This window comes from Bison bison, unplaced genomic scaffold, assembly GCF_000754665.1.
Source record: "Bison bison bison isolate TAMUID 2011002044 unplaced genomic scaffold, Bison_UMD1.0 scf7180017864367, whole genome shotgun sequence".
Classification (NCBI taxonomy): domain Eukaryota; kingdom Metazoa; phylum Chordata; class Mammalia; order Artiodactyla; family Bovidae; genus Bison; species Bison bison.
In genome coordinates this window covers 5317315-5339946 of record NW_011494939.1, presented here as the reverse complement: position 1 = coordinate 5339946, position 22632 = coordinate 5317315, and the positions used below count along the sequence as shown (strand labels likewise).

Genomic DNA, 22632 nt, shown 5'->3' with positions numbered 1-22632 from the left:
GTACATATCAAATGCCTTAAGTATATTTCTTCCTGCCCTCACAGAAATAACACATCAAGGACTAAAACATTCAAAGTGTTTAAACTTTTATTTAGTAGAGAATGCTTTAGTCAAACATCTCCAAATGCTGCTGGCAAATGAACATACCAAGATCTTAAATCTGAAATAGAACCCAAAGTGGAAATGAGGACAAATGAGAATTATTCTTCAGACTTGAAAGCAGTATCAAGAAATATACTCTATTTCAACTGTTCTTTATCTCCCTCTCACACACACATACCTTAAAGCAGAAGCATTATAGATCTCTATGTAAAATGTTACATGAAAAAGATTAACATGTCTTTATAAAACTCCTTACAACTTCAACCTACTAAGTTTTCCTAGAGAGAACCAAATAGCAAATAAAATCACTAGCACAGAGGATTTTGGAAGGGGCTGTTGTTCAAAGGGCCCTCAATTAGTATCAGTACCTGAACCCTGGGATCCACTCTTCTGAGGGCCAGCAGCAGTGACCTGAGCCTTGGTTAATGTCTGCACTGGCTGAGCGACAATGGTTCCTCCACCTCCACTCACAATTGCCTTGGCAACTCCTTGGGTCACAACTTGCTTTGGACCAACTGCTTTGGCGACAGATGAGCTGGCCTTGGCTACAAGGATCTGACCACCACTGATTGCCACAGCCTGCTTCACTGTTGAAGGCAGAGTAGACCCGACTGGCACCCCAACAACCTGTTCAAAACAGAGAAAAATCCAGCAGTGCTTCTTCTCATACTCCTTCAAGGTTTTAAAACAGTACAGTCACTCTTGTTTCAGCAAAGAACAAAGCAAACTCCTAGACACAACACATATACTGTCTAATTCAGTTGTCTAGGAATGCTATCTATGATGCGAACAGCAGTATTTCTCACAATCTGTATGTTATTACAATAAACTGTTATAGCTTTTGTCTTAACTCCAGCTACTATCTATAACTAACTTTAATTATAAAAAGTAGTATATGTTAAAAAAAAACTTAGGACAAACAGAAATAAAAAGGAAAAAATAAAACTCTACTTACCTTGAAATAATCTCCTAATATTTTTAATGCAGTATTTATTTACTTCTGATTCTTTTTAATGTACATTTTGAAAACAAAGATTAGGATATATATAGTTTTATAATTTTTAACTTTAACATCATATTACAGGGATTTCCAATGCTATTGTTTTTCAAAAACATTTTTAGGTGACCAAAAAATAATGTATTAGAATAGATATACCATAATCTAAGTAAATATTTCACTGCTGTGTCACTATTTAGGTAACTTTAAACTTAATATTATGAAAACTGCAATAAACACTTTCATATATAAAGTATAAATTCCACTATATACTTTTAAATATCACATCTTCATTAATTCCTTCTGTGCTTTCTCTGAAGCAATTATTTCTTCATCATTAGAACATCTAGAAATTAATGTCATTCATTATATGGCATAACACGTGACACCTCTTCCAACTGATTTTTAAGAAAAGTTATCTTTTTCTATACCCTCTAATCTTTTCTTTCCTTAAAGGTAGACATTCAGTTAGAAAAGAAAAAGTGTAAGCTAGAAAGACATTTAATTCAATTTTTTAAAAAAAAGGTTCCAGCACCAAACAATGAAAATTAGAAATACATTGTGCTGAAAAGACTATAAACTCTTTCAAGTAAGAAAATACTTTGGAGCTCTTTTAAAACAAGGTCAATAGTAGGATTTTCAATTAGAAGGAACAACTTAATTAATGGAAAACTGGGGCAGTGTTTCCCACTCCCCAATTCTTTATTTTATAAAAAGACTTCACCAGAAACTAGATGAAAAGACTTCTATAAGGTTATAAGAATAGCAAAAGATCTACCTCCTAAAAGCGAAAAAGTTAAAGAAGAAAGTACTTTTCAACCATCAGATTGGAGGGGAAAGTTTTAAAGCCTGATGATACCAAGAACTGGCTAGAGGATATGGGGAGACAGGAACTTTTGTTCACTGCTGGTAGAAAGATAAATTTGTCCAGCCACTCCAGAGGGTACTGGGATATACTAAAGCTGAAAATTTACCCTATTAAAGCAATTCTCCTTTTAGGAATATATCCCAGCTGAACCCCAATATCTATTCTTTGCTTCTCTCTCACAGTAGTAGAACCTCCAATTTTCAGGCATGGTCATGGCCACACAGAATACTATTTTCCAGCTCCTTCACATCCAGGTTTGACATCTCCTTTCTGGCTAAGGGATAGGAACAGAAGTGGTGTGTGCGACTCTTCAGTTCCGCTCTCCCTAAAACCCCTTCCCCTTCCCTCTTCCTGCTGACCAGAAACGTGAACTTGGTGGCATGAGGTGAAGTGGCCACAGGACGAAAACCAAATGCTGAAAATGACAGAGAAACATGATAGAGTCTATATTCTTGAGGACTGTGGGACCACACACCAGAACTACCTACTGGTCTTATATGTGTGAGAGAAATAAGCTTATTTAAGCTTCTGGTTTGGGAATGTCTGTTCTAGTAGTTGAACTTTTTTCCTAAGACATCTGTCTTTACATTTACAAAATATATCACATTTAATAATCCACTGACTAAGCTAAATTACATATATTTTCATGTTCCTAAATTAACAAAGAAAACAAAGATCTAAAAGGAAAATAATATATGCATATGATACCACTTACATGTGGAATATAAAAAAATACAACTAGTGAATATAACAAAAAAGAAGTAGACTCACAGATAGAATGAACTAGTAGTTACCAGTGGGGAAAGGAAGGAGGGGCAGTACAGGGATAGAGGATTAAGACGTACAAACTATTAGGTATAAAATAAGCTACAAGGGTATACTGTACAACACAGGGAATACAGTCAATATTTTATAAGTATAAAGAGAGTATAACATTTAAAAATTGTGAATCACTACACTGTACACCAGTAACATATAGTACTGTACACAAACTATACTTCAATATAAAAAAAAGGAAAATAATACACACATGCACGTATTTTAATTTTTCTCCCAAATCCCATGCATCTGGCTTGCTTTTCTCTCCTTGTGCCAGCCTCTATCCTCATACTCAACTGCTTCAAAATGTCCAGAATATGATGTACCTAATCTCTCCAAAAGCCAAATAAAACATCACCATGTTGGCCACAAGAGGGCAGTTTTTATTAGCAGAGCCTGTACATTAAGAACAAACCACTCACAAGACGAACTTCCCTTCCTTTATTCTAAAACACTGAGGAGAATGAGGACGCCTGGCATTCTACTGGGGAAAGCCCTATGCAGGGTTTATGTCTATGACACCACAGCTAAGTCTCTTACGTAGGACACTGTAGCCCCAAACTAGCTTAAAAGAAAAAGAAAAAAAAAAACCAACCACCTCAACATTTTGGCCTAGAGCCTGAAATCACTTACCAAATGTTCTCTTCTTCCCGTCCCACAACACTTGTCTCTGCTTTCCATGTTTCCTCCTATCAACAGTTTCACAAAGCAGTTTCACCTTTGTTCTGTACTGTTATAAACACTTAACTCTGATTCATGCTTTGATTCGGTGTTTTTATTCCTGCCCTCCCTGTGCACTGTACAGACCTCTGCAAGTCAGAAACTAGCAACCTGAAGCTGAGGATTCACATATGTGACTTTCCCTCCAGACACTGAAAAATACAGCCACTTACGATTTAGTTCTCAATGACAGCAACTATTCCATGGTACTCACACACTGTATCTCACATAACATTATATGCCATCACTGATTTAGCACCTGCTCTGTGTGAGGTACTCTATATACAATGATCTCTAATTCTCCTACAGCACTGAAAGGCAAAGAAAGGGTAATGTTCCATTTTATTAGATAAAAAAACAAGGTTCAGAGAGATGAATCTGCCCAGTTCACACAAGTAATAAGTGGCTGAGATCTAAGTGTGTCAGATCAGATCAGATCAGTTGCTCAGTCGTGTCCGACTCTTTGCGACCCCATGAATCGCAGCACGCCAGGCCTCCCGGTCCATCTACAAAGCTCATGCTGTTTTAACTAAACCACACTGCTTCCTTCTTTCTCATGTGAACCACCAATTCCTTAGCTGTCTCTTTCGTGTCAAAATCAGCACCTCTATCTCTATAAAAAAACTAAGCTGTTATTTCTATTGTGCCAAAGCTGTGTGGAAATTAAGAGTACTATTCTGTTCACCCTTCTGTCTTCGGGCTTGCTTTCTCTCACTGCACCTCAGCAATAAGAGGGACAGCTTGTATGTACACACAGCTCCTTATCTTGAGTCTAAAGCAGGTACTAAATTTCTGGAATAGATGTCTTTTCTCATGTTCTGCTGCTTCTCTGCAATTTTTTCACACTTCTGTGGCTTTTCTTATCAGGTGCCTTTACATTTTATTCAAGGCATGGTTTTATTCTAGCACAAATGCATCATCCACTTTCTCTTGGTCCTACCTTGCCATTAGGTAGGTGGCAATGTGACAAGAAAGCCAATATTACTGGGTGAACAGATTTGCAAAATACAAAAGTAGCAAAAAGTGGAAACTTCTCAGAGTTTCTGAGGACAAAGAGTAATGCTATAATGATTCAAAACCCAAATCAGAAATACCATGTATTTCTAGGTGAACCAAAATAGATTTTAAACAACATATAGGACATATCTGAGTACAAAGACCAGATGACAATAACTGATTCACAAAAGGAATCTGGACAGAATGCTTATCCCTGAGGCCAAAACAACGGAAGAAGCATCAGGAACTAGCTGGGGGTTGCCTGTTTTAGTGATTCTGCCTATGGAAACCCCCAAGTCAGATTTGATGCTGTAGCTCTATGGTTCCTAAATGTGCCTGATCATATGAGTCAACAGGAGAGCTTGTTAAAAATCCAAACTCCCAGGGCCCCCAAGAAGTTCTGATCAGTAAGTCTGAGGTGGGGGCCTCAGTATCTATACATTCTTAATCATCAGTTGAGTCTTATAAGCAGGGAAGTCTGGCAAAGTAGTTAATGAACTCTTACAGATTTTAGAACCAACTATAACACTATGAATTTTTAACTCAATTTACATGCAGCTATCTAGACTAACCAAAATATCTAAAACCTTTTCCTATTTTAAAGTTGAAAAGCAAGCACTTCACATAATACTTGTAATAGCTTTAGGATATATCTGCCCTAAATTAAGTGAAATAATTTTAACTCTGGATGTTCTAAAAGCATGCTGAGGTTACAGACAATAGCCCCAAATTTTAACAGGTCCAGAATGGGGAGTTTTGGAGTCACTAGACCTGGGTTCAAATTCTCTGTCACTTATTATAATAGCTGTATGCTCATAAGGGAGTTGCTTAACCTCTCAGAGCCACAACTTCCTCATTTGTAGAACAGTGGTGAAAATAGCCACCTTGCAAGGTTGTCTGAGGATTAAGACAATATATGAATAACAGCAGGATAAACTCTGGCACTCCTAAGCACCATGGATACAGGGAAACATGTATCTCTGCTTTACAATTCTCCCAATATGTAAATTCCCCAAACCTCCAGATAACAAAGAAAATAAACTCTCTAAGGAGCCAGGAATCACTCAACAGATCACACAGCCAAGACATCAGAGGTACAAACTATAGCACTCTCCTATCAGAAATAAACAAGTAAACAGTGGACCTCGATCCTTTCCATTACCCACTTTAGACCTGAATTTAGTAGACAGTTGTGTCCACGACGTCAACAGCCTTTACTGCCAGAGAGATAACACAGTGTCCCTTCACCTCTTGGACTGTCTCCGGCCCCTCTACAAAACATGTTCCTGCTCTTGTCAGTGACTATGGCAAGAACAGGTAGATTTAACATAGACTTTCATCCACAAGCTTTCCCAGGATCATCAGTGATGCTCTCACCCTGAATCTTTGCACCACTTGGCCATGACTCAGGCAAACAACGTTCACTGACAGGTTGACTTCTCCACCCTTACCCAACACAAACCTTGGAGGGCTGAATCTTTGGTGACTGGGCCGTCCCTTCTCCAGCAGTTAGAACCTGTTTTTGAGGGGACACAGCTATCATGTGACCCCCTTTCACAGTCACATACTGAGGGAGTGGTAACTGGCTGGCAGCTCCTGTTGTGGGTACATGAGAGGCTTCACCAGGTTCTTGTTTGATGATTACCTTGCAACAAACATGATAATGACACTGAATAAACAGTCCATGAACAATTCTACTAATATTTGAATTTATTCTGTCTGCAGGAATTAAGGAAGCCTGGTCTTTAAAAAATGACTCCACTAGATGGGTAAAAATACTGCTTAAATATAGCCTTAAATCAGCATGCATGCATGCTCAGTAGTGTCCAACTCTTTGCAACCCCAAGGATGGTAGCCCACCAGGCTTCTCTGTCCATGGGATTCCTTAGGCAAGATTACTGGAGTGGGTTGTCATTTCCTTCTCCAGAGGATCTCCCTGACCCAGACACTGAACCCACAGCTCCTGTGGCTAGTGCATTGGCAGGTATTCTTTTACCACTGAGCCACCTGGGAAGCCTAATACAGCCTGTAATAGCTATTAAAGGGACCAAAAGTAGGGTGTGGACTTGATCCAGTGTATCTGCAAACCAATCTGGTCATTTGTTTTAGGCACTGGTGGCAAAATGGCACTACAGAGAAATGCACTGTTGATGCTCGCTGAAGTTCCCATCTTTCTGAACTTCAGGGGAAGCCCTGTCAACAACAGTAAACAAAAGGAAGCACGTCTTGGAAGTAGGATCCAGTCTTACAGATGAAACACACTAAAAAAAGTTTCATATTGTGGGGTGGTAGCATCAATCAACTCCAACGTGCCACAAAAAAAGATTCTGTAACAAGAACTTATCAACTTGTGGGATAATCCCCTCAGGAATACTTACTTTTGTGAAAGCTCCAAGTCCTCCAGTTATAGGTTTGGGGCTTTGAACTTTAGGGTGACTCCCAATTGGGCAAAGAGGTGGCATAGATGCAAACAAAGAATCCTCCTGCTGTGTTTGTAAAAATACGTATTGTACAATTAGGATAAAGTCAGTGATTTCAGACACTCTAGTCACTTATATTTAATAAAAGCCTATGACATTCTCCAGCAACATATACCAAAAAGCAAGACAAAAACCCAAAATTCTTTGGGGTCTTCCAAGTCCACCTGCATTTTAATTATTGCTTTTGAGGCTAATTCAAAGTAAGGCTATAACTTGGCAAGAACCCACTCATATGCGCCCACTATCAGCTGCAAAGACTCCTATCATATAATCTCTAATGTCTGGTTGACTCGCTGGTTTCATGTCCAGGCCCCTGCCAGATGCTACTGAAGGACAGGTACTATCTTCTATTTCCTTTTCTATCCCTAGAGTCTAGGCACTGAATAACAAATGAATGTAACAGGTAGTTACAGTGTTTCAGTACACACACCCTTTTAACACTACTTGTAACTTGATCTGTTACCCTTATTCTAGAATAAATACTCAGGATGCAGAGGGCTATTTTTTCACTAAGAATTTAAAAAACAACACAGCAAAAAGAACAATTAGCAAAACAACAAGGGTCAAAATTCAAAATTACTGTCATTTGTCTCTAGTTCTCAAATACAAAAGCCAACTCTCAGAGGCAATTTCCCAAAATGTTGGGGGCAAGCAACAAAGTTAAAAGCACTGCTTAACTGTAATGAAATATCATCAACAAACATGAAAAAAATACACTGGTAGAGAATTAAAGCCATTAAGGGAGTTTTTACAATTCAGGCATTCTTATAATACAGTGATCACAGACTACACTGAATTTAGAGAAAAACCTCGCCTTGGATCAGAAAACTATTCAGTATCATCACCATTAAGTGCCTAAATAAAGAAATGCTGTGTTAGCACTAGTCATGTAAGAGATGATCTTTGAATTTTCAGGAATTCTCAAACAGGAGTCTTTACCTCAGAGGTTCTAGCCATAAGGCAGCCAAGACAATGACAAGCTGAATCACTAATCCAACAGTGCTGATTGTCTCTGCCAAACAGTGAGCAGATAACTAGCACTATGATCTGAACAAATCAGATCTTATTTGGGGTTCTAAATTTCAAAACACTTCTTACCCTGAAGAAGGTGGGGGAGGGGGGAAATAGACTGTAGAAAGAGGAGAATTATTACTCTATTAAAAGCTGTCCAAACAAACAAACAAATCACAGGTAAGGGAGGGGAGTTTGGAGTACTTGATCTTTATGATACTTTTTAGCTTGAAGATTCTACTTTATGAAATCTGCAGTATCACCTGACAAATTCTGGCTCAACCTGAATGTACCATTTTAGAAACTAGCAAAGTGCAATAAGAGTGTTACCTTGACAGCAGATGTTACAAAACTACTTCCATGAATTTTAGGAATTGGGGAACCTGTTCCTTGGGAGGCCTGAGAGGCAGTAGAGAGCTTGCTGGTAGGACTTCCTGACAAGAAAAGTCGATTTAAAAACAAAGTATGAACAAAGTAAAATTTACAAAATGGAATTCTGAAGCCATTTTCCACCACCCTGCTCTTCTCCCCACTATTTAGTGTTCATTTTGAAGGGTTGAAAACTTACAACCAGGAGATTATTATAGAAAAAACACTTATGGATTCATTCCATTAAGTTGACCACTTCATCCCAAAAAGGGACACGAAGCTAATCAGGAAGTATAGTAGAATAAGTAAACTAAGTAGACATTGTGTATCTGCACGTTTATAGAAAGAGATACTGTAACATAATGGTGCTGGTTATTTCACAATGTGCCAAAATGTATGCATTCAACTGAATGTGAGTTTCTCCAAAGTAGTTTCACTAGAAGGTTACGCCTATTGCAAAATACTGACAACACTAAACAGTTTGTACTCTATAAGTACAACTGTCTTTAGGATCTGATCAAAGAAAGTCACATTATCAACAGTCAACCAGGAGTCAAGACTAAAAATGGACTAATTTGGTCACCTCCTCCATTTACCAAACTTGCCTACAGAGACTGGCTTATTCCTAAAACTAAACATCCTCAAAGGACACCTTCTTAAAATCCCTAAGCGTATTCAAAAGGGAATCTCTGAAAGTAGCATTTTCTTAAAGGAGTTCTATAATTATAATCACTGTTAAAGAACATAACTTTTCCAAATACTTGCAAAGGCCCAAATACATTAATCTGTGTTAAAAATCAATTAAGTTAAAAAAAATCAGTCTTATTATAGTCATTCCTCTTATTTCATTTCTCTTAATTAGAAGTGAAGGCTACAGAATGTTTACACAGAGGAACATGAGTTTAAACAGTTGATTGAAGAGAATAAGTAAAATGTTTTAAGTACCTCAAAGAAATCTAAAAAGCACTCTATTTATTTGAGGTTACAATGATAAACACAGTGAATCCAAAGACTTATTCTTCCCATTACAGTTTTTTTTTTTTTTTAAATAACTACAGAGTTCAGTTTCCCTCCCACATGCAAGTTTTATCTAATTCGCAGAAAAGTAAAGATTACCTTTATCACTGAGGAAAAACATGTATGGCTCGGAAAGCTATTCCTGTTCTAAAGCTTAATTTAGAAAATTTAATAACCACATTGTCCAAAAAAAAATACCATCTAAATGAGAATATAATCTACATTTTTATTTTTAGAAAATTAATTATGACTCAGTTTGAATCTTTAGAAAAAAAAAAACTTAATTTCTAGAAATATAACAAAATGTAAATTGTCTCAAAGAAACTCAGAGGAGTTACTCTGATGTATTCCCTCCTCCTGTTCACGGTTGAAAATTTCATTCTCCCATTATCTGGCTACTAAGTCACCTTGGGGATTGCATGAATATTGTTCAGTTCAAACACACACCTGCAGTAGGAGTGGAGGCTCCAATAACCTGCCCTGGCTTGTCCACGATAACATAAGGATTATTAATAACAGAACTGGTAGTGCCTTGCTTCACATGGACTGGAGTGGAAGTTGGGGTTCGAGGCAATGGCGAAGGACTTGGGGTTGATATGGGGGAACCTTTATTAATGAAAAAGAAAAACAAAATAAACTAAACAAAAGAGATATATTCAGTCTATCTAAGAGGATGCTAAAGAAAATGGAAGAGGGGACGAGCCACCAGGACCAAGGTGACAAACTGGGAGAAGAGAATGAAATTTTAAGTTTCAGGTACTGAGAGCAGTAGCAGCAGCTGAGGCCAGGGACTAGAGTATTTCACTCTCTACATCCTTATCCATGGACCAGCAGTAGCAGCAGAAGCAGCAGCAACAGCAGCAAGGAGCCTGTTAGAAAGATTCTAAGGTCCTACCCTAGATCTACTGAATATAAATCAGTATTCTAACAAGACCCCCAGTAGCACATTGAAGTTGAAAACCAAGTGCTTTAGATAAGTGTGGAACTGCTGAATCTCTAGGTAATAACATCTTGGGCAGGTTGTTATAATACTGGTTACACTTGAAGACACTAAAGTGAGGGAAGAAATTACTATGTGAACATCTCGACTTAGGAACCAAATCTTGATTTGCAATGAATTTCTGACAGGAAAATACAAAACTCACCCACCCAAAAATCTCTCTCAATACCATGTCACAGACATAATCCAGAGATCCATGTTTCCACAGAACACTCTCAAAGGTTACCGACCAATACACCATTAAACACCCTCAACTGGCAGTGATCACATCGGTCATCCATGAGTTTCTCTAAACTTCAAAACAATTTACATGTTCAGCCAACTCCACCTCTGAAGCAGCAAGTTCCAAAATGCTTCTAACTGGGGTTGGGGTGGGGTATAAAATTATACATTCTTCAAGGACTTGGATCATATTTCTGCTTAGCTATTTTTAGCACTGAAGACTACCCCTGCCATTTAAGTATTATATAGAGTCCTCCCCCTGCCTAGGTATTTCTATTGACTTTCATGTCTTCTCTAAGAGGGCACAGCCAAAACTATAAAGCATATTTCTACTAGAAGTTTACCTAACATAAATGTAAAACTTGTGACGAAGTGGACAATTCAACCTCAGTGAAAATGAAGCCTCCGAACTACCTACTGATCATAGGAATGAGTAAATTTCTAGTGTGGCTAGTGAGTGTAAAAGATATCTCAACTTCAAATCAACCCCTGAAGCTCAACTACAAACCAAAGGCCACTAAGTTTTCTCTGTTAATAGTCACTCTGGTTTCCAAATATAATCCTCATCCTGCCTTAGCTTTCCATCAGACATCTTAGCAAACAATTTACCTGTGCTGATTCTAGATGAAAATTTGACTGCTTTGAATTTTCTTTCTTTCCTCATTCAATTCTTTCTGTATGGATGACTCTTGTTTCTATTTTGTGACACCTCGGCTTTGCAAATCAATAGTAATTAACCTTCTGGGTTTTCTGTTATTGTTGTCTGGCTGGTTGTTTTGCCACGTGGCATGCAGGATCTTAGTTCTCTACCAGGGATCAAACCTGTGTCCCCTCCAGTGAAGTGCATCTTTAACCACTGGACTGCCAGGGAAGTCCCTAGCTTGCTTGCTAACTAAACAAAAACCCTACTTAGAAAAAGTTAAAAAAAACCACAACAACCAAAACCACTTTGCTTTGTCATTCTAACAATTTTTACACACACCAACTTCACATACACCATGTATACCTGAGACAATCTTGCAGCTCATGGTGATAGGCTGGAAGGATTTTCCAGGTGACTCAGGGTTAGGAATCTGACCTTGTGGCACAATTTTGCAGCTCGATGCTATTGGCTGAAAAGCTGAATTGCCATGAGAACAAAAGGTAACCTTCTGGGATGTTGTCATTTTGGTAGGTGTTCGTTCCAACGAAGATGGCAAAGAATAAAATGTAGTGTGTCTCTCAGCTTCAGTGTTGGCTGGGAATCCTTCTTGAAATGAAAGAGGCAAATAAGTCATCAATCACTCTGAAATTTCTTATCATTTCAACAACTATTTAAGCCATTTACCAGTAGTAAAATAAACAGAGTAGACAGGTATTTAATACCGCTTTATATATTTTGGGGTGAAATGTAAATATCACACCTACAATCATATTTCATCAAAATGCTTGTTTCAAAAAATCAGAAAACACATTAACAGTATATAATAAAATTTACACAAGTTCATTATGTTCTCCCACTTTTTATATATGAATTGAAAAACTGTTCAAAGAGGAAACACTCAAAGCATGTGTTTAATCTAATGATATCCTGTTTTATTAAATGCCCATAAAAATGATGCAACTAAAATTTAAGAGGAATAAAGTTGAGATTTTTATAAAAGAACTAAAATATTAACACACATTAAAATGTAGGCTTACCAAGTAAATCAATATGATTCAGAATCAATTTTATATTGTATCTGTATTTGTTACATAAATGAACACCTAAATACTTCATTATATGCTTATATGCCTATTAAATGAAATGATGCCATGGTCAAAATGCATAATAACAAATCTTATATTGTATTTTAAGAAAGATTAGATACTTAATATTCAAGCTTCTTATTCACACAATCAGGGTCCAAACAAGAAAGTCTTCCTGTATCTATGAGAGGAAACCATTATATTCAAAGAATAAATATGCTTTTCTCAGTGAGTTCTAGGTTCTATGAAATGTTGACAAAACTTTATGAAAAAAATTTTCTGAGAAGAGTAAAGAGTTGGCTATTTTCATACTACCTCTCTGTAGGAGAGCAGCATGCCTGCTTATGGACAATTTCTTTTCCATATACTCTTAACTCGCTTAAGACAGCAGTTCACTATCAAGTGAGGGAAAGGAACGCTCCATACAAGGTAAAATGCATGTCCATACATGGAAAAATATATATTACCTTTCTCCACAGAGGTATCAGGTACTGGCTCATGTGACTGCTTTATCGGTGAGGACGCTTTCATGGGGGCTGGAATGGTCAAAGGCAAGGACGGTGGGGCATCTGAGATGTCTGACTCAGAGGACTGAGGATAAACGGAGTCTTCTCCCAGAGAATGCCGATGGAGCTCAACATCCACTACCTACACAACCGTGCAACAAGTGGGCTCATGAATCCATCATCAATGTCACAGAAAGCCCCAAACCCATCTTAGAACATGGTGCTCTAAGAGATGTGGCAAGTGATTCCTAGTTATACTTCAATCTCAATAGGATTTACCCCAGGATATAATCTAATCTAGTTTAATAAATAACTCAATGAAACCAATCATAAAACTGGGGACTTTCCATTAGTGTTTCTGTACCTTAGAACACTCTCCTCCCCAGTCTTCATATGACTGCCTCTTTCTCACCATTAGGTCTCAATCAAAAGTCACCTTCTCAGAGAGGCCTTCCCTAACTAACCTAGCAAAAGCAATTCCCTTGTCTCCCAGCTATTCTCTTCTTTATAACACTCATTTGTAAGTGAAATTATCTTATCTGCATTTATGTTTACTATATACTTTCTCCCCACTCTCAACACAATCAAGAATAAAACCCCTTGAGAATTACAGCTGCTCTCATTTGTTGATTTTTGTGTCCTCAGTATCTGAACCAGTGCCTAGCATATGGTACATGATCAATAAATATGTTCTGACCTAACACAGCACATTTCCATAAAGAGAGTAAGGTTTAACTTAGCTAATTCTCATCATAATGGCTACTGCTGATATATCATGAACACTAAAAAGTGGGGGGGATAGGGCAGGGGGTGGAGATGGGGTGAGAAAACAAAATTGAAGGTCTCATACCTCCTGATTTCAAAAGATATTATTACAAAATCATAGTAATTAAAAGAGTGTGGTACTGGCATAAAGATAGGCACATAGATCATTAGGCTAGAATATACTCTCACACACTAAAAAGAATCTATATGGCAGAATTATTTTCTGAAGGGTGTCAAGACCACTGATTGGGAAAAGGATAGTCTTTTCAACAAACAGTGCTGAGAAAACTGGAGATCCACATGCATTAGAATGAAGATGGATGCTTACTTTATACTATACGGAAAAATTAACTCAAAGTAGATTAAAGACCTAAACATAACACTTAAAACAATAAAACTCACAGAAGAAAATATAGAGGCAAAGTATTGTAACACTGAATTGGGCAATGATTTCTTGGGTATGATACAAAATGTACAGATTAAAAAAAAACACACAGACTACATCAAAATTTTAAACTTTTGCACATCAAAGGAACACAATAAAGAGTGAAAAGGAAAGTCACAGAATGGGGAAAAATATCTGCGGATTATATATCTGATGAGAGATTAATACCAAGAACACAGAGAGAGATCTCCTAAAAATCAGCTATAAGAAACCAAACACCCAATTAAAAAACGGACAAAGGATCTGAATTAACATTTTTCCAAAGAAGATACATAAATGGCAATAAACCACTGAGTGATGCTCAACATCAATAATCATTACAGAAATGTATACCCAAACCACAATGAAACACCACCTCACACCTACTGGAAAATACAAAAAAAAGAAAACAACAAAAGCAGACAAAGATGTGGAGAAACTGAAATGCTTGTGCACTGCTGGTGGGAAGGTGAAATGGTGCTGCTGCTATGATAAAAAGTGTGACAGTTTTTCAAAAAATCAAAAATAGAATTACTGTGTGATCCAGCAATTCCACCTCTGGCTATACACCCAAAAGTACTAAACACAGGGACTCAGACAGATCCACATTCTCAGCAGCATTATTTACAATAGCCAAAAGACAGAAGCTACTCAAGTGCTTTCATTGGCAGATAAATGGATGAACAAAATGTGACATATACCAACAACAGAATGTAACTCAGCCTTAAAAAAGGGATCCCCTGGTGGCTCAGATGATAGTCTGCCTGCAATGAGGGAGATTTGAGTTCGATCCCTGGGTCGGGAAGATCTCCTGGAGAAGGAAATGGCAACCCACTCCAGTATTCTTGCCTAGAAAATCCCATGGACAGAAGAGCCTGGCAGGCTACAGTCCACGGGGTCACAAAGAGTTGGATGTGACTGACAGACTGTAGCCCTAAAAACAAGGAAATTCTGATGTGCCACAATGTGTATGAGCCTTGAGAACACTGTGCTAAGTGAAATATGGCAGTCATACACACACAAAAGAACACTGTATGATTCTACTTATATGGTAGAGCAGTCAAATTCATAGACACAGAAAGTAGAAGAGTGGTTGCCAGGGGTTGTGGGCAGAGGATGAGTTATGATCAATGAGTAGTTTCAGTTTTCCAAGATGAAAAGAGTTCTCTGGAGATGGATGCTAGTGACAGCTGCACGAAAATGTAAATATATTTAATACCACTTTGGCCACCTCATGCGAAGAGCTGACTCACTGGAAAAGACTCTGATGCTGGGAGGGATTGGGAGCAGGAGAATAAGGACATGACAGAGGATGAGATGGCTGGATGGCATCACTGACTCGATGGACTTGAGTCTGAGTGAACTCCAGGAGTTTGTGATGGACAGGGAGGCCTGGCGTGCTGCGGTTCACGGGGTCACAGAGAGTCAGACACAACTGAGCGACTGAACTGAACACTTAAAAATGATTAAGTTGGTAAATTTTATGTGTAAATTTATCACAATTTTTAAAAAATAAAAATGGGGGGAGAAACTTTTGTTTTAATTTAGCATTCATGTTTTTCCTAATTAAAAACAAAGATGAATTTTCATTCTACTTGTTCCCAAATAATACTGCAGGAAAATAACCTACCGTCTCTGCTCCAAGAGTCTGCAAGCCAGTGTAAGTTCTGTCCAGCTATTGAGAGAAGTAAGAGTATTAAGTTTTACTATGCTTACTTATAAACCTTAAGATACAATCTTATCTAAAACACTTTCACTGCAAGTCTTCCTTTCATAATATCTACTTTTTCATAATGTAAACTATTGATTTATCACATCAATAAAAGCCCTCAATTTTCTAAGAGAAAAATTGAATAAAATAAATAAAACAACCTCAGACATATAAGCGCTTATTATAAAGACAGTCTATAAAAATATACATGCAGTGTGATGGCACAATTAAATACTTAGGCTATATTTACTAAGCACTTTTGGAAAAAATGAAGGAAAATTTAGGCAATACTAATAACTACCAGTATATCTGCATCATGGATGATTTATTTTAGAGGAGAGAAAGGAGTATACATTGAGGGAATGTTAATAATATAAACAAAAAAGTTTACAATTACATACAAAAAAGATATGTTCATATTCTTGCCTTTTATATTTTAAATTAAAAGTTAAAAAAGGATTTGTGGCAGCTTGCCAATATAAATCTTACACAGTAAGATCAATAGGTAAAAATGATGAAGTGGGGAGGGAGGGGAGAGGAGAAGAGGGGAAGGGGAGAGAAGGGGAAAAATACGAAGCCAGGGAGAGGTTGCTGCTGCTGCTAAGTTGCTTCAGTCGTGTCCGACTCTGTGCGACCCTATAGACGGCAGCCCACCAGGCTCCCCCGTCCCTGGGATTCTCCAGGCAACAACACTGGAGTGGGTTGCCATTTCCTTCTCCAAGAGGTTAATAAATGTAAAATTTTAAAAGTTTGCAAGAAGGTCCCTGATGGCTCAGTGGTAAAGAATCTGCCTGCCAATGTAGGAAACTTGAGTTTGATCCCTGGGTCAGGAGATTCCCTGGAGAAGGAAATGGCAACCAATGCCAGTATCCTTGCCTGGGATACACCATGGGAACAGAAGCCTAGAGGGCTACAGTCCATGGGGTCACAAAAGAGTTGGACACGATTTAGCAACTAAACAACAACAGCAAAGGCTTGCAAGAGGTAGATTTCAAGTTTGGCTGAGTTCCTTAGCAGTCAACACAGAGATGACAACTCAGTCATGAGATCTAGTATTCATAATTTAAAAGGCAATACAGGGTAGATTTACAGTAGCCCCATGGAAGAGATCTGGAGTTTTAATGCTTAAACCTTCACCAATAGGGTGACTGTTATAAAGAAAGAAAGAAAGTGAAGTTGCTCAGTCATGTCTGACTCTCTACGACTGTTATAAAAGATATAGGCAATGTTAAGGCTATATCCATTTTCATGTTCTCCAGAGCACAGAAATAACAGTCTTTCTGTAAACTGCACTGGCCTATATTTTATTTGTGGTACCTTGTTTTGCGAGACATTGACAAAACAGAACTATTATCAAAATGGCAAGAGAACTGGAAAGCATAGCATACAAGCAATGTTACAAGAACAGGTTTTGGCTGGAGGAGGAATGATTTAAGGAGAGATATGAAAGTTATCAATAAACATTTTAGAATTAATAAACAAAACAAAATCCTGTTCTGTCTACTCCAGAAGTCAAACAATGATAAATGAGATCAAGGTTAGAAGAGGGGGGCAGAGGTCATGCAGTTTTTTTTTTTTGTTTTTTTTTACGAGGTGGTCAACATCTTTAATTTCTAGGCAAATGCAAATCAAAAGCACAATGAGATATAACCTAACATTTCCTCTTAGAAAGGCTACCATCAAAAAGACAAATGAAAAAAAAAAAAAAAAGACAAATGACAAAAATTGATGATGAACGTGCAGACTCTGGTTATGTACAAGTCCTGAGATAACTCTCTGATGCATAAATATAACTCACCACCTTCATTTCGATATTTGGCAGAACTAATACAATATTGTAAAGTTTAAAAATAAAATAAAATTAAAAAAAAAAACCCAAAAAACAAAAAATGTACCCTTCAATGTAAACATATTTAGAAATATGGTATTCTTCACATTTTTGCCATGTTCTGTTAAGATCTGTAAGAAAACTGCTAGGTGGAGAGGTCATGCAGTTTTAAGTAAATTTAAGAGAGAAGCTTCCAAAAGTTTATTTACTAAATGGATAAATAGAATGTTTGGGGAATTACTGTGCTCCGTGGTGATGACTAGGAGAGGTTCAGATGACTATTCAAGGATGCAGGATATGTGAATTCATCCTGGAAACTTTAAATGTTACAGAACTCTTAACAGAGTCTTTAGTATGCAATATAATCATTACAGTATCAAATATAGATTGTTATATACTACAGAATCTCAGAATACAGATCACTGTGGACTTTAGTAACCAAGAAAAGCTACACAGGATCTTAAAGAATGGAAAGAATCCACACCGGCATACGAGAAGGGAGGAGAATAAAAGACAACGTCAGAAAAGGCCCAAAGTATCTCTGGGACATGAATAGAGACTGACCTGACTGGAGCAGGACATTCACACAGGAGATTAGTGTGATATAATTTAGGGGAAGTATGTCAAATCAAAATGTGAAGAGTCTCCAATACCAGGCAGGGGAATCTAAACTTGAGTAACAGACATTCAATCAAAGCTTCTCAGAATAATGTAACGGTTCTCGTGTTTGAAGAATAATCTGACAATGGTGTACAGAACGGACTGAGGGGAAGGGAGATAGACTGGAATTAAAAAGGCTCATCAGGAGACAGAGTTGACTAATAGCCAAGAAGAGTGGGAAGGGTGAAGGATAGTCTATAAGAAAAATTATGAAGAAAGAGTCATGGTTGGCAAGGGAATAAACATTTAGAACACAGAGGGATGAATCAAAGATGGTTCTGAGAGTTAACAAAGAAACAGCAGGAAATATGATACTCCAGTATAAATAAAGATCAATGGTCATAACAGAAGTGCTTAAGTTCTTAAGGCCAATCAATATATGATAAATAGTAAAGCTGAGAAAAATCTGGTAACATTTTAAATACTGCTGTTTTAAAACTGTCTCATTCACCAGAAACTCTAAGTGATAAGGACAATACAATGTGTAAAAAAAGTATGCAAACAATTCCCTTTATTTTAGGGATCAGGACTGAGCCCAGTGCAATACAAGATGGCATGTGCAGTGCTTAAAATAAGTTAAGGGGAAAGCAAGACTATTTCAGACCTTCCTCTAAGTGGGAACATATCCTGCCCTACTGAACAAAGTGGCTAAATATTCTTTACTTGGTTTCATTTCTTCACTGAGGCTGTAAGAAAATCTTGTTTTACAGTAATCTCTAGAAAATAACTTAAACATGAAGTTAAGCAGTGCTGTTTACCAACATTGGAGGACAAATTTCAGGTGGTTTTAAAGTTGAAAAGGGTACATTTGTAGAACAAAGGGAACAAAGAGGGAATTTTGAAAATGTACTCAGATTCATCTGAAAGCAATTAATGGGAATAATGTGGTAAACCACAAAGTAAGGGTACTTTGGAAGGAGTTCAATATTAGGATTATATCTTACGGACAGAAAATGTACACAAGACTACTACAGAGAGGGGCATAAGGGTAATGTACAAAAATGCTCTGTCTTCCGACTATGAACGCTAAATGCTTATTATATAAATTGGAAAAGAAACACACACACACACACACAGAAAAAAGGGGCAGGAGAAATTGTCCACAATGTCATTACTTCAATTACTCCAACTTTTTAGTATATTTGTGTCTTTTTTCATCTATTTAAAATCTTGGTTGACCTCATATTATATATATAGTTTTATATTTATGCTTTTCACTTACTATAATGGTAGTTTCCCCATGTACAGAAAACACTTTGTAAAATAAATTTATAATGGTTACATAATAAACCATGTGGATATATCAGTTAAGAATTCCAAAAGTATTACAACCTTGCACAGGACTTTATATTTTCTAAAATATGTTCACTTCTATCTTTATTCTTAGGAGATAAATAGACAAGGATTACTATTTGTGCCTCTTTCTACAGAAAATTAAGATGTAAAAAAGTAAAATATAGATTAAAAAGGAAAAGATTTCATTTACTTATTAGCCCCAGGTAACACAGTAATAGTGAGCTCTGATCAGAGATCAAGTCTTCTGATTATTCAATCAGCTCATCTTCTTAAAGAACATACAGTTTGTTGCAAAGTGACCCTTTCCTCAACATTTAGAGGACAAATGCTACAGCAGTAAGCAGAACACACTCAAACAGATCTATCCTCCTTCCACCATCTGTGGTTAACTTCTCTCAGGTCTAACCTACCACTTCAGGTGTAGGTGAGAAGAGACACTTCATTTCTGGGGAGCAACGCTTTGTTTTGTTACAATACCTTCAGATTATGTATGATATCTATCCGCTTGTTCTGGCTGTCCTTAAAGTGAACTTGAACTCTGACAGGAAACTCACCCCAGCCTCTTCTGGTCAAGTGAAAAGGAGGCTCTCTAGGGAAAAGCAGATATTAATGTATTAGTCCATGTTCACTCTCTCATTCTAGAAAAGGAAGTTTTCCCATAATGGGTACGTTAGAACGTCACATCTTTCTGATGATTATTTATATTTCCTCAGTTAATGCTAAATCAATATGCTGAATTTTGCTAAAATGCTAAACTATAAAAGAAAAAAATCCAACTCAAATCTACGTTAAACTTTCAACCACTGAATACTTAGAGCTAAGACACTTACACCATATAATCCAGTGTCATCATTTTCACAGACAGGGAACTAAGGTGATTTGACAGATGTCACAATATTAAAGCCAGAATTCTGGATTGCTCCCTGACAGAGGCTGTGAGGGACATTCCTTACCCCTAAACACTCACTTATTCCTCCACTCTGGCAAAAACAAAATAAACCATATTCAATCTAAAGGTGACAAATTTATTTAAACTATCTACTAAGACTTAAAAAAAATTGAATCTGACTTTACATAATTTTAGTGAATAGAGAGGAATGTGTGTGATTGCTAAACAGATGAGAATTTTCAGTCAAAATGTAATTTGTGAAGGAAATAAAAAGGAAGAGTGATGAGAAAAAGACTGGTTTGCTGTTGATAATTGGTGTTGGGTACATAAGGATCCCATATACTCTACTTTGTCTATGTCTGGAATTTTCCATAATAAAAAGTTTAAAAATGTAATTGAGACCCCCATGTACTTAAGAATAACATGGTTTAAGTTAATGGAGGAAAGAGAGAATGCTTTAAAGTGAAAATGTTCATTATGAATCACTGGCCTGGAATTACTATAATGAGAGAGGATGCCAAGACTGCAGGGAGAAAGCACTTTCAGTGGGATGTGCTTTTGGAAAACTAAGGAGAGACATGAATTCAGTAAGGTAGAGGGAGTGCAAGAAAACAACCTGAGAGGAGTCTAGGAACAGATATGAATCATCAGGCACAAGGCCAGAGGCTACCAGGAGAGCCCAAGGCAGGAAAAATCCCTGAGTATGGCAGCAGCCTGGAAAGTAGAGAAAACAACAATTGTATTATAAACTAGGAAAAAAAGAAAGCAAAGAAATAAGAGTGCCTGGAAGAAACCAGCTGAGATAGCAAGAGAAGCAGCCATGATGTCAGCATAAATTCAGACAGAAATAAAAGACAGATGTGGGATCAAATGAGAAGGTTGACTTGAGACAGCAGCCTGAAAAGGAATCCAAAGTCAGAGATACAGCAGGGCCTAGAAACATAGTGGACTTAAGAATAATTAAAGAAAACTCTATAGATGACAGGGTTAGTCACTTAAATTCCAGTAAAGCTAAGTGAATGGCCTAAATTCATTTTGCAATATTCGTTAATCATATTGTTTGTATGCTGAACTTCTCTTATAAAGGATATAGTAAATCAGCTGTGCTCTACCATTTATAGGCTAAACTTTAGTGAATGGATAGGAAGGACTGCAGGAAGACAGAAGACAGACAAACCAGGAAAAAGGAACAAGGATTTTAACAGGAAATTCCTCCTTAACCATATTTTTGGAAGCAAAAAAGGAATCTAAGACCTACCAACAGATGAGACATCAGCTACCAAATATTCTACTTCAAAAGATATTATGTGTTTCACACAAAAAAGGACTGCTTCGCTTGAAGATAATTCTGTATTTCTAGATTCCTCAAGGGCTTTCCTGGTAGCTCAGCTGGTAAAGAAGTTGCCTGCAATGCAGGAGACCTCGGTTCAATTCCTGGGTCAGGAAAATCCCCTGGAGGAGGGACAGGCTACCCACTCCAGTATTCTTGGACTTCCCTGGTAGCTCAGATGGTAAAGAATCCGTCTGCAGTGTGGGAGACCTGGGTTGGGAAGATTCCCTGAAGGAGGGCATGGCAACCCACTTCAGTATTCTGGCCTGGAAAACCCCTATGGACAGAGGAGTGTGGTGAGTCACAATCTAGAGGGTCACACAGTCAGACACAACTCAGCCACAAAGCACAGCACAGATTCCTCATAGGGGGTGAAATGTATCAATAACCAAGAAGAAAAACTCACAGAATACTGGACTTTAAAAATGGCTTTCTTAAAAATATAGAATGAAGCATAACTCCTCGTCCAACTAATTAATTCAAATGGCTAACCAGTCTTTTAGGATCACTTCTAGTGACCCCAAATCCACTACCTAATGAAACTTCCTATTACATTTCTTTTTTTAATTTAAATAAGCTCTGGCCAGGGTTTTTTTTAAAATTATTTATTTTAATTGGAGGCTAGTTATTTTACAATATTGTACATGTGCCCCCCATTTCTTATCCATTCGTCTGCCAATGGACATCTAGGTTGCTTCCATGTCCTAGCTATTGTAAACAGTGCTGCAATGAACACTGGGGTCCACGTGTCTCTTTCAGTTCTGGTTTCCTTGGTGTGTATGCCCAGTAGTGGGATTGCTGGGTCATATGGCAGTTCTATTTCCAGTTTTTTAAGCAATCTCCACACTGTTCTTCATAGTGGCTGTACTAGTTTGCATTACCACCAACAGTGTA

At 37.5% G+C, this 22632-nt stretch overlaps 1 protein-coding gene across 8 annotated transcripts in view; it reads right to left on the bottom strand.

The window, feature by feature from the left end:
• YEATS2 (YEATS domain containing 2) overlaps positions 1-22632 on the bottom strand; it is a 105184-nt gene that overhangs the window by 36760 nt on the left and 45792 nt on the right. For 6 of the 8 annotated variants that reach the window (XR_826684.1, XM_010855666.1, XM_010855672.1 and 3 more), the window contains 9 exons: positions 19997-20108; positions 15655-15699; positions 12797-12977; positions 11608-11850; positions 9827-9985; positions 8324-8427; positions 6881-6988; positions 5965-6147; positions 471-729 (listed from right to left, as the gene is read on the bottom strand). Coding sequence is in view for 7 of the 8 variants with exons in the window: in XM_010855666.1 (XP_010853968.1) it covers positions 471-729; positions 5965-6147; positions 6881-6988; positions 8324-8427; positions 9827-9985; positions 11608-11850; positions 12797-12977; positions 15655-15699; positions 19997-20108 (1394 nt within the window). In the remaining variant the exon portion in view is untranslated. The remainder of the gene's footprint in view (positions 1-470; positions 730-5964; positions 6148-6880; positions 6989-8323; positions 8428-9826; positions 9986-11607; positions 11851-12796; positions 12978-15654; positions 15700-19996; positions 20109-22632) is intronic. The other 2 variants (XM_010855670.1, XM_010855669.1) reach the window with 2 other exon arrangements.